Source organism: Gymnogyps californianus, unplaced genomic scaffold (assembly GCF_018139145.2).
Source record: "Gymnogyps californianus isolate 813 unplaced genomic scaffold, ASM1813914v2 HiC_scaffold_31, whole genome shotgun sequence".
Taxonomy (NCBI): domain Eukaryota; kingdom Metazoa; phylum Chordata; class Aves; order Accipitriformes; family Cathartidae; genus Gymnogyps; species Gymnogyps californianus.
In genome coordinates this window covers 875,365-887,537 of record NW_026114191.1, presented here as the reverse complement: position 1 = coordinate 887,537, position 12,173 = coordinate 875,365, and the positions used below count along the sequence as shown (strand labels likewise).

Sequence of the window (12,173 nt, the reverse complement as noted above, 5' to 3'; positions counted from 1 at the left end):
GTTCTTTGACCCTCCACGGAGAGACACCAAATGAGTAGCTCAGAAGTCCATGCTGGCATTGTATGGATGAGATGTAAGCATGCACATCATGCGCGTGAGGTGAGATGAACCTGAGTGAGCACAAATGCCACCAGCTATTCCTAGGGGTTCCCTGAAGGCCTGAGAGACAGGCATCATCTGGAGGTCACTTCATGTTGGGAATAACATCCCATGGAAAACCACCTGGATGCAGCACTGGGATGTGGTTCCTTGAATGGAGGTCCCTGTGTCCATTTCTCTTGCCTTGGGGCATCTCAGATGAGTGCAGAGCAGGGCGACACATGGCAGGGCTGAGGTGCCTCCCAGCCTCTGGGAGTGGCAAGAGGAGGCCAGAGACACACGGTGACTCCTGCAATGCACTGCCTGTGCGTGTGCAAGGGAAGGGCTCGTGTCTCTGAACACATCTGTGTGCATCAGGAGTGCCTGAGGCCAGCTCAGCTGTGGACACCTGACAGAGCCCTGACACTGCTGTGGGTGACTCCAGGAACAACCCCCACCCTCCCAGTGAGATTCAGCTCAGCTGCCTTGGACGGGCTCATTGCAGGTGCTCCTGTTTGCTACGTCACCCTTGCCTGTGATTCTGGACTGTGCCCTCAAAAGTGCCAGAGCAATGAGAGAGGTTCTGGGGTCCATGGAAAGGCAGACGTCAAAGTCATCTTCAAGAAGGACATGAACGAGAATTGGGAGAATTACAGGCTGGTCATCCTACCTCCGCCCCTGGGAAGGTGATGGGACATGTCCTCCTGCAGCCGCCTCCAGGCACTTGAAGGACAACAAAGGGATGGCTGAACCAAAATGGAGAGGGGAAAGAAGGGCATGTTGTGTACAGGGATTTTTCAAGGCCTTTGACATGGTCTCCCGTGGTGTCCTTAGAGCCAGGTTGGTGCTATCTGGGCTGAAGAAGTGGATGTTATGGTGGGTGGGAATCTGGCTGGATGATCAAGCCCAAATGTCGTCAGTGGTACAAAGTCCTCCGTGCAGCCAGTTACTAGCGGCATCCCTCAGTGACGTGCACTTGGGCCAACACTGTTGACCATCTTTATTATGCTCCTCTATGATGTCACGGAGTGTGCTTTCAGCTCCTCTGTGGATGATGCAAAGCTGGGCGGAGGCCTTGAACAAGTACCTCTGCCCAAGTACCCCATAGGCCCTGTCCAGGAAGAGGGCTTGGATAGGGGTTGTCGTGTCCATTCCACCCGAGTACATGATGGGACAGCCGCAGGCACATGGCTTGGTCGCGTCTATATGAGAAGCTGAAAGGCCAGCAGCGGTCATGTGGTTTAGAAGATCATGGTGAGGTTACTTCTCTCTGGTCAGGTGAAAGGCCACAAGAAGGCTAACGGGTTGGGCTGCCTGCTTGAAGGGTCGTTCCTGAGATGGTCGAGCTTTCCTTGGTAGTGGGAAAAAACAAGAGAGAAAAAAAATGACAAAGTGCAACTTGGAAGGTGGAGACTGGCTATCAGGAGGAAGAAATGTCACTCGAAGGGTACTGCTGTGGTGCAAGAGGTCACCCAGAAGGAGTGTGGATCAGCCCATGGCTTTGTGTTTGAAGGAACAGCCAGTGAGGGTGGAGATACACCAGTGAACGTACGGAAATGGTGAGGTGAGAGCAAGGCGGGGAAGCGAGATGGGTGTCTACAGCCTGCAGGGAAAGAGGGGCAGGTGTAGGACAGTGTAGAACAGCCTGCGGTGGAGATGGCAAAGGGCGCTGGCAAGGCTGGAAGGCACCGACAGAAACAGGGTCTCTGTCCCCATGGCTCTGGCAGTTGTCTCTGCCACTGAGGTCTCTGAGAAGACATGTTGTCCTCATGGCACTGGGGCCTCGATGCCTCCTCGCAGCCCCATGGCGAAGCTGGAAGTTGTTGTGCCATTGTTGTCCTTCACTCGGCCTTGCACGCCCCACATCCCACGGTCCCAGGAAGAGCCCTGAGCCACGCGTGAGGGACAGGACCTGCCTTCCCATGGGCTGGAGATCACAGCTTGGCCTTTCTGCTTCATAAAGCAAAGCAAGGGTTTTCTCAGCATTACAGCCACCTGCACAGTGCCTTTGCCTACCTGCAATCACAGCCTCCAATTCTCTGCTCTAACGAGTCCCTGGGGAGGCTTTGTCAGTAAAGGCCCTCAGTGGGGCCAATCAGTGCTTCAAGGTACTTTGGGTTTTGCTTCTGACTTGGACTTCTTGAGAGGTTTGTTCAATCTCCTCCCAGTGTCTGAGGTTCATGCATTCAGCACCAAATACATCATGGGGCTCATTAAAATACAGAAAGCCTAATGAACTATTTCTCTTCCTAATTTCCTTCAAGTCTTCAAGCCCTGTACAGCTAATTGGAGTCATTTCATACTGTAGAGAAGGAGGAAGATTTCTAAGTGCACCTAATAAGAATGAGGTTTTTTTAAAGTATATTTTAATTACTTTTCAGTTTAAAGAAGAGGTGATAGAAGCTTTCTCTGATTAATATTGATGCAGAGTGTCTCCTCAGGAGGTCTGGGCAGGTAGGAAAAGCAGTCCCTTGAGGTCTGACACTGTATGGAGAACTTTGCTCCTCACCTCCCCAGCCTCACCATTTCTGACATTGGCCACCTGGGACTTGCATCACTCTTCCTTGCATCAGACTTCTCCACTGAAGTCTGCAGCTGGATGTTACAGCTCCTTTGCACCATCTCCCGCCTGCTCTCCTTAGAGAACTGGCTGCACACAGGCACAGAAGATTTTTCCCTATTTGTAAGACAAGAAAAGTAAAGCATGATCAGTTTTCATAAACAATCAAACACACTCTGTAACCATAGGCTCAGTACAAGCTGCCTCTAGTGAGGTTGCCTTTTTACAAAGGATTATCTTGTCAGAAATGTTTTAGATGGGTAGATACAAAAAGCTAGATAGAAACATAACTAAAAAGTTGGCTAAAGAGAGAATTGGACTACTGTAAGAGAGGTCAACTTTTACTCCCGGAACCTCCAAGCAGCAGCATAGGTGAGAGGGATGGGAATGAACAAAGAGTAAGGGGAGGAGAAAAGTGGAGAATAATGGAAAGGGCCTTTGCCTCAGCCGTCTGCATCTGACAAGATGACTTCAGAAATGGTCATTGTATCAGGACAGGTGTAAGTATATGAAAGATTAGAGAAACTAAATAAACCGTAGAACAGGCAAAATAGTGGTACTGAAGTTACAGGGGAAGATTGATTGATATTTCTTTGGAATATCCCTTTTGAATTGGGATTAGTAGAGGTCTCTTGTGAGTGAGGACATGCCAATGTTGCACCCATCTTTGAAAGGGGCCAAAAGTGCAACCCAGGGAACCACAGGCTGTACAAGCTTGCTTTGGTGAGGAGTGGGCCATCAATGTGAGGCCTCTTGAGGGACATTTCTGGGCACCTAAAAGAGAAGAATGTGTCCAAAAGCAGGCAGCATGGACTTACCACCAGTAAAGCATGCCTCAGTAAGGCAGTGGTGACAGTAAGGAAAGCTCTCAGGTTTCCCGCAACCATGGAAGCAAGTAAGTCACATGTTAGCATAGTCAGACCAGCAGCAGCTTTCTTGTGCTGCTCCAGGCTGTGTGGCTGAGATGCAGGGCTACTTGACAGGTATCCCCAAACAGCCCTGATCATTTCCTTTGCTTCCCCATTCATTCCCTTTTCACTCTTTTCCCACCTCTCCAGTCCTACTCTTTAACCAACCTTATCCACTCCTGTGCAAAAAGTCATTCCCTTTTCACCATTTCCCCACTGGCGCTGCATTTCCTCACTTTGCACCCTCCTTTCTTGTTTCTGAGATGGTTATCGCGGTGCTTTCTACCTTGATTAGCAACTCCATGACACTACTACTCTTTTCTTATCTGTAGTGTCCTGTTCCTACTCAAGTTCTGGTCTTGGTAGAGGCATCATGCCTCAGGAGGGACATCAGCACATGTACTTTGAATGCCTGCCTGCTGGAGGTTCAGTGCAGAGGGACCTTGACCCCCCTGGGGATTTGGCCAACAGAAACCGGAAGGCTGAGAAGGAAAAGCTGCAGAAGAACTCCAGACAGCAGCATGGGCAGTGACCGTAGCAGATAAGGAGTGCCCTGAGGAGAAGGGCCTGTGAGTCCTGATGGCTGCCATATGAGCCAGTGGGCTTTGCCTTTCAAAAGGAAAATGGAGAGACTGGAGAGGGTGCGGAGGAGGCCTGCCAAGATGGAGTGAGGAGCCTAAAGCAGGAGCTGTGAGGAGAGTGTGAGGGAACTGGGCCTCTCTAGCCTGCTGAAGTGGAGGCATGGGGCAACCTCATAAGAGCCTACACCTACGTGGAGAGATGATGCAGCCAAGCTCTCTTCTGCAGTGGCCAATGATATGACAGAGGCAACAGCCACAAACTGCCTCTTGGGAGCTTCAGGCTTAGTCTCAAGAAAAAGAAAACGGACTAGGAGGAGTGTTGCTGTGATCTCCACCTTTGGAGCTCTTCAGGTTTGAGCTCCACAGCCACAACCAGCCTGGAGGCTGGACTAGAGACCCCCAGAAGACTCTTTCCCACCAACCCTTCCAAGAGCCTGTGCCTTCACCACGTGCCCTCTGAGAAAAGAGGAAGGTGGAGGTGAGGGTCTCTGCATCATATGCTTATAGGAGAATTCAGGGCGGAAGGCAGCTAAGGAGGTTGGTAGTGCAACGCCCAGCTCCAAGCAGGGCAAGCTCTGAGGTCAGACCAGGTTGCTCAGTACATGCCAGCATCCAGAGAGAGAGCTTACACGTGAAGCAGGCACCTAGGCTACCATTACAGACATGGAGATGAGGCATTTGACCAGCTCCATAAACACAGCTGACAGTATGCCATGCCTCCTGAGATTCCTGGGAACATCCACCTCCTTGTCCAGAGGAGTGCCTTCCTTCTGCAAGTTTCCTGGCATAGCTGCAGAGCATGGGGTGCTTTAGGGTGCAAACAGAATTGAAAGAAAGCCTCTGCCTTGGGTACTCTCAACTGAATTGCAGAAAGAGCAAACAATGGAGGGATCTCAGCATTTGCAGGTTCCTGTGGGAGATGTAAGGCGTCCAAGAAAGGAGCTGAAGAGAACACTTTAGAACTAGCATAGCCTTTAGATCATTTCGGATGTGATGGCTCTGCTCCCCCAGCTCAATCATTGGCACCCACAAACCTCACCTGCTCTTCCTTTCTCTCCTCCCCAACCCTGAGCAAGGGACAGGAGGAAAGGCGGCAGAAAGGCCCTTAGGGCTCTGTGAATGAGCTGGGGTCTGGCACTTGGCAGGGCCACAGTGTCATTGCAGTGGACCCCCAAGAAAGAACCAAGGTGGGAAGTGAGTGTGCAAGGCTGAATCCACAAAGTCCACGGGCAGGCAAGGCTGTGTCTCTGGCTGTGTCTGGAGAGCAGGAGAGCTCCAGCAGAGACCAAGGTGGGGCTGAAACTGCGGCCTGGCTTCAATGGTCTGCTGGGCCCATGGACAGAGGGGTGAGTGGAGGCCGCAGGTGATGCTGGTCAGGGCCATGAAGGCCTATGGATGGTGTCAGGGCCCTGACACTGCCCCCATGGGATCCCACCTGCCAGTGCCTTCAACAGGCCAAGTTCTCATGCCCTCATGTCCAGGGTCTGTGCCCTGCTACTCTCCTTCCCCATTTCCCAGGGAATCTGGGAGACCACAATTTCATAGTCCCTACCACCAAGGCTGACACTGGTCTTCACATCCCTGACCAGCACTTCCCCGTTTGGGAGTACCAGGTCCAGGTGAGCATCAGAGTGGATGGCCCATTTCGAAGTTGACCCCCACAAAAGCTCCCACCTCACCTGTTGCCTGTCCCATAGAGAACCTCCATTTATCTGAGCTGCCCTGAAATCACACAGGGCATCCCCCACTTCTCACCTTCCCTGTCGGTCTCTCCTACAGACGCTGTATCTCCATCCACCACAAAAGCCATGGGAGCTGTCCTTCCCCACCTCAGCTCTCCTTCCCCTGATGTCCCAGCTCTGTGATGGCGCACGAGGCTCCTGCTGTCTGTGCCCCCGGTTGTGGGCTTTGGTGCACATTTGGGCTGCAGCACCTCAGATAGGGCAGCAGGGCCAAGGGCAGACTTGTCACGTGGAAACCTGGTACCCACGGACTCGACCCCTGGGTGGCCAGGCTTTGCTTCCCAGCAGAGGCATGCTGGAGGGGATGGCAGGTGGCAAGGGAATGAGGAAGGAGGTTGCCACAAGGAGAGCAAAAGCTGCAGTCCCCAAGGCCCGAGAGCAACAGGCCTGGGCTGTGCAGCCCCGGCAGGAGAGGGCTTTGCTGTGCCAGGTGACTCTGCAGCGCTGTGTGGGGCCCTGTGACAGAGGGGAAGCTGCTGCCCAAGAAGGACAAGGGGCTGCTGAGAAAGTCCGTGCGGGAGGACAGCCTGTGATCCAGCCACCCTGTGGCCATCATGCTGGAGGCCGACCGGCTAGAGAGCAGCTCTGCAGAGAAGGACCTTGGGGTCCTCCTGCAGCGAGGACAAGCAGCTGAGCATGGGCCATCAATGCAGCCCTGCGGCAAAGGCCAACAGCCTCCTGGGCTGCGTTAGGAAAAGCACTGGTGGCAGATGGAGGGAGGTGGCCCTTCCCCTCTGCTTGGCACTGCTGAGGCCCCATCTGGAGTGCTGTGTCCAGTGCTGGGCTGCCCAGTACAGCCAACTTGTTGACCTCCTAAAGCAAGTGCAGCAAAGGGCCCCAAAGCTGGTTTAAGGGACTGGAGCATCTTTCCTAAGAGGAAAGGCTGAGAGATGGGGCACTGTTCAGTGTGGAGAAGAAAAGGCTTGGAGAGATCTTAGTCATGTCTATAAAATCCCATCTGAGCCCAAGAAAACACTGTTTGACTGTGAGGGTTGTCAATCACTGGAACAGGTTGCCCAGAGAGGTTGTGCAGTGTCCCTCCATGGAGACAGTTGAAACCCAGCTAGACAAGGCACTGAGCAAGCTGCTCTAGCTGACCCTGCCTCAGCTGAGGCCTTCAGCTAGATGACATCCAGAGGTCCCTTCCAATCTCAACAGTTCCGTCATTCTGTGAGTATAAAGGCGAAAAGTAAGACAGAAAGACATGAACACCACATAGCCTTGGCCGCAAATATGGTGGGATCCCGTGGAGAAAACTCAAGCTGGAGCAGGGGAAAGGTGTGAGGAAGGAGCAGCAGAGATGTTCTGTGCTGACTGTAACCCCCATTCCCCATCCCTCCCCCTGCTTGTCTTGCGGTTGGGTGAGTAGAAGTGTTGGGAATGAAGGAGTAATCTGAGCCTGGGAGAAAGGAGTGGCATGGGGGAATGGTCTTTAATACTTTAATGTTTTTGTTAGAGTTTCTCACAATCCACAGCTTTTTTTTAACTGGCAATAAATTAAATTGATCTTCGCCAAGTCAACTCTTCTTTGCCCAGTAATTGGTAAGTGATGACAATGACAGTAAGGCGTAAGTGGTCTCCTTTTCTTTACTTGACCCATAAGCTTTTGTCTATTTTTTTCCTCCCTTTGTGCTGTCGTTTTGAGGAGGGAGAGTGAGGGAGCAGCTGGGTGGCTGGGTGGCTGCTGCTCAAAGTTACCCCAGCACAGGAGCGCATCAGGCCTGCTGCATGCAATCTGGGGCTCCCCAGCACAAGGAAGGCCCTGACAGAGTGGCGCGAGTCCTGCAGAGGCCAGAAGGATGGTTGGGGCCTGGAGCACATTATGGCCAAGGGGAGGCTGAGAGAGCTGAGGTTTTGAGAAATCCCTCAGAGCCCCACACCGGAGCAAGGACCCAGGCCAGTTGGTGGGATCTCAAACAATGGAGATTTTCGATACATGTCACGACACGGCCGTGAACTTCTGATCTAGGTGGAGGTGTCTGAGAACGGGCTTGGCTGAGAGACCAGCAGTGGCAAGAGCTCTGGGACTTGCTTTGTAACGAGTGTCAGCAGGAAAGTGGTTTTCTTTTCATTACTAATGGCAGTGGAGCTGGGTATCAGAGAGCCCCAGAGGAGAACAGGGGTGTCCATGCAGCAAAGGTCCCTCCTCAGGGCTGGAGTGTATGGCCAGAGCTGGAAATGGCCGGTGTGTGGGGTGGTCAGGGAAAATTGCCCTGGGACAGCTTCCCTGGGGTGTCCAGGGAACACGGCACAGACCGGGTCCCTCTCTTCTGCCCCTTTGGTGCCTTGCTTCCTTCACCATGAGGCCTGGCTCTGCACTGTGAGCACCCTGCCCTCACTTTGCACGCTCACACAGCTGAGTTCTCCACGGGTGTTTTCCTCTGCCAGACACTTTCCTGCCCAGCCCAGCCCCTCCCCACCTCTCCCCACCTCCCCTGCATTCTGCCCAGCCCAGCCAAGCCCAGCAGCCCACTCTGCCCTGGCCCCACCACACTGCCCACCCCAGGGTGCTGCAGAGCTCTGGGCGCTCCCCCACAGCCCCAGCCCCTCTGAAGGGCACAGCAGGTCCTGGGGGGCAGGGAAGGCTCTCAGCCTGCCCATCAGCCCCACGGCTGCTGCTTGCAACAACGACACAAGCAAAGAGAGGCCACTCACTCCCAGGCTCTCCTGCAGTCATTTTGTAGCTGAGCCTCAACCCCCGCTGCATTTCACCTCTTCTCTGCCCCCATCAGCCCCACTCCCCAGGGCACCACCACAGCCCTGGGCCTCCTCACGCAGCTCCTGCATCTCTCCACTCTCCCTTCCCTCTGCCTGCTGCGTCCCCGCTCACTCCCATGCCACTTCAGAGTCCTTCTTTGGGCATACCTCGATTCAGTGCTTTACTTTTGGGGGACATCACCTTGGAGGGTGTTTCACCTTCTCAGTCTTTATTCCCTCCCAGCCCAAGGTACATGGCAAGTCCCCATCCTCTCCCCATCCCTCCACATTCATTTTTGTATGTGCCATCAGTCCTGTCATACGTGAAGCAGCCTGAGGAGGGAATTGGGAGCCCATGCCCCATCTCCACTGCCACTGGACACCACAAAGAGAACCTTTAAAACCACAACGTTCAGTTCAATGGAAGCCCATGGTACCGTGAGCTTAACCCCAATCACAGGGAGAACACAAGGAGACAAAACTCTTTAAAAGACCAATTCTGTGGACATTTTATTGGCAGCACCTTTGGAGGAAGAGCTCAGCCTTCAGGCACTGCATGTGGGAGATGCCCTTTTATTGCAGAGCTGCTATTGGACAGGCCACATCTGATCCAGTGTTGTACAAGGGTCAGAAACAGCTGGATCAAACCTCAAGACAAGTAGTGGAAGCCCAGAAAATGATCTAAAAGTAGGATTATGACAAGGGAAAAAAGCAGGCTCTTGGCCTGAGGGAAATGCGCAGAGCAGGGGAGGCAGGTTATTGTCAGTGAAACAGCGTCCATTCGGCCAGTTTCCGGAGGGCATCCTTGAGCTCCTTGTTCCTCATGCTGTAGATGAGGGGGTTCACTGCTGGAGGCACCACCGAATACAGAACAGTCACCACCAGGTCCAGGGATGGGGAGGAGGTGGAGGGGGGCTTCAGGTAGGCAAAGATGGCAGTGCTGACAAACAGGGAGACGACAGCCAGGTGAGGGAGGCACATGGAAAAGGCTTTGTGCTGTCCCTGCTCAGAGGGGATCCTCAGCACGGCCCTGAAGATCTGCACATAGGACAGCATGATGAAAACAAAACACCCACAGAATAAACAGGCACTAACCACAAGAAGCCCGGCTTCTCTGAGGTAGGATTGTGAGCAGGCGAGCTTGAGGATGTGGGGGATTTCACAGAAGAAATGGTGCAGGACATTGCCATGGCAGAGTGGTAGGGAAAATGTATTGGCAGTGTGCAGCACAGCATAGAGAAACCCACTGCCCCAGGCAGCTGCTGCCATGTGGACACAAGCTCTGCTGCCCAGGAGGGTCCCGTAGTGCAGGGGTTGGCAGATGGCAACGTAGCGGTCATAGGCCATGACAGTAAGAAGAAAATACTCCCCTACAATCAAGAAGAGAAAGAAAAAGACCTGGGCAGCACATCCCAAGTAGGAGATGGCCCTGTTGTCCCAGAGGGAATTGGCCATGGCTTTGGGGAGAGTGGTGGAGATGGAGCCCAGGTCAAGGAGGGAGAGGTTGAGGAGGAAGAAGTACATGGGAGTGTGGAGGTGGTGGTCGCAGGCTACGGCAGCGATGATGAGGCCGTTGCCCAGGAGGGCAGCCAGGTAGATGCCCAGCAAGAGCCAGAAGTGCAAGAGCTGCAGCTCCCATGTGTCCGCGAATGCCAGGAGGAGGAACTCAGTTGTGGAGCTGCCGTTCAACATTTGGTGCCTCTGTGCATGGGTTCCTGACCTTCAAGGAAGGGTCAATGACAAATTAGGGGAGACTTCGCTGAGTAAAATCACAACCATTTCTCCTACACCCTCCCCCTGCTACGCACACCCACTTTGCCTTTTCCAGCAGACATTCCTTCAAGGCCTCTTCCCATAAGAAGGGCCTCTTCCCGCTGGCTGCCGAGGAGTCAGCCCTGCTCTGCAGCAGTGGGTTCATGGGAATGGTGGGGGCAGGGGCCAGGCCTGGTGGTCAGCTGTGTCAGATGAAACCACTCCTAATGCAGAAGAGCTTGTCAGCATCTGCACTCCCACTGCTAAGGATCCAGGATGGCAGAAGACAGCTGGAGAGGTTTGGGGTCTTTTAAAGGTGCCCCCATCTCACCTGGGCAGTGTTCTTTGATCTCAGAAAGCCTCCACATTTCTGCTGCCCCCAGGGAGAACAGAAGGAGACCTGCGAGGCAAGAGGATTGCCCGGGGCTTAGTGCAGAGTGAGGGGAGCTGGTCTGTCTCTCTGTCTTCTTCCCAGCTGCCCTGGACTCGCACCTTCACGAGGTGGAGGGCAATCAAACTCTTCTATTACCCTGAAAAGTCACCAGGCACTGCTGACAGCAGAGGGATCCACTACACACCACGAAATGTCTCACCCTTTCTCAAGGTCTCAGCACCCCCCTTCTAGCCAAGGACACACATGCCTCATTTCACCAGCCCAACAGCATTCCCTCAGGCAGAGTACGTCTGCATTTCTCCGTGGGGCTTTCAGATAACACAAAGGGGCTGTGGAAGAGGTTTGCATCCTGGAGGGCAGCTCACAGCTTGGAAGGACACCCCAAGGAGGGAGCCAATTGTCCTAATGTCGGCATCTCAGGAAGAGAAAACGGACTCATTCCCCAGCCCCACACACTGCATTGCCCACAGCCCACAGGTTGGAGGAAAGCTGGGACACTTGTTCCCATGGACACACCTGCATGAACGGATAAACAAGAGCAGTGTGTAACTCGGCAGCTGAAACTCCCATCCCCAGGGACTCTGACAGCACTACAAAGAGAACTTTAGAGCAGGCAAAAGTGGAGCACCAAGGCAAAATACAGTGAGGGTCTGGCTGAGAGAGGCAAGGGGAGAGGCAGCCGGGCACTCGGGAAAGCCTTCCCCTGACCCCCCTGTGCACGCCACCTCCCAGACACTGGTAATGCAGGACAGTTGCCCTCAGCCCAACTGCTGCTCAGCGGGAAACGGGCACGCGGCAGGAGGGATGCCCTTCGCCTCTGCTGCTGCTCTGCTGGACAGAGAGGGGACTCCCACCCTCGACCCCATGGCCGTGAGGGCTGAGGGTTGTGCTGGGTGGGAGAGGAGAGGTGAAGGAGGCGTCTCAGTGAAGGCATCTGCAGTGCAGGGGTGGCCGGGAGGTGCCCCTATCTCCCCTGCAACAGGGTTTCCATTAGCAGTTCCTTCCTTTCCTGCCCATCTCTGCTGCCTGCAGCTGTGCCTGCCAGGAGCTCTTTCTCTGGCCCCACATCTCTTCGCTGCCGGTGCTCAGAGACCCCATCTCAGCCCCTGTGTGCCCAGCTCTGCCCTGCAGCCTCTCCGTGTGTGCAGGGGCTACAAAGCAGGTCACAGAAACCCAGCTGAGACTGGAGAGGTGATGCTGGTGCTGTCTGTAGCCCCCAGAGCTGGAAACTGAAAACACAGACTCAGGAAAGCTCCTTAGCCATACAGTAATCCCTCCTTTTTACCTTCCAGTAGAAAAGTCCCCTTGGAAATGTCCCACTGCCCACCCAGCCAACCAGGATGAGAAACCTCAAAAGAGAGACACCTTCCCTTTCAGGGAACTCCATCTTGGAAAGTTCCCTTGGAAATGCGCGGGGGTAAGCTGGAGCTGTGAGCAGCCCTGACCCATGCAGCACCCTCT

General features: G+C 53.9%; 1 protein-coding gene across 1 annotated transcript; it reads right to left on the bottom strand.

The window, feature by feature from the left end:
- Positions 1–9,328: 9,328 nt before the first annotated feature.
- LOC127028322 (olfactory receptor 14A16-like) lies at positions 9,329–10,270 on the bottom strand. The gene has a single exon (XM_050914037.1). The coding sequence runs from the start codon at positions 10,256–10,258 to the stop codon at positions 9,329–9,331; it is 930 nt and encodes a 309-aa protein (XP_050769994.1). The 5' UTR covers positions 10,259–10,270.
- Between the last annotated feature and the right edge of the window lie 1,903 nt (positions 10,271–12,173).

What these genes read in the sequence shown, in the direction of transcription:
- LOC127028322 (XM_050914037.1), bottom strand. Translation starts at nt 10,258, where the DNA reads ATGTTGAACGGCAGCTCCACAACTGAGTTCCTCCTCCTGGCATTCGCG.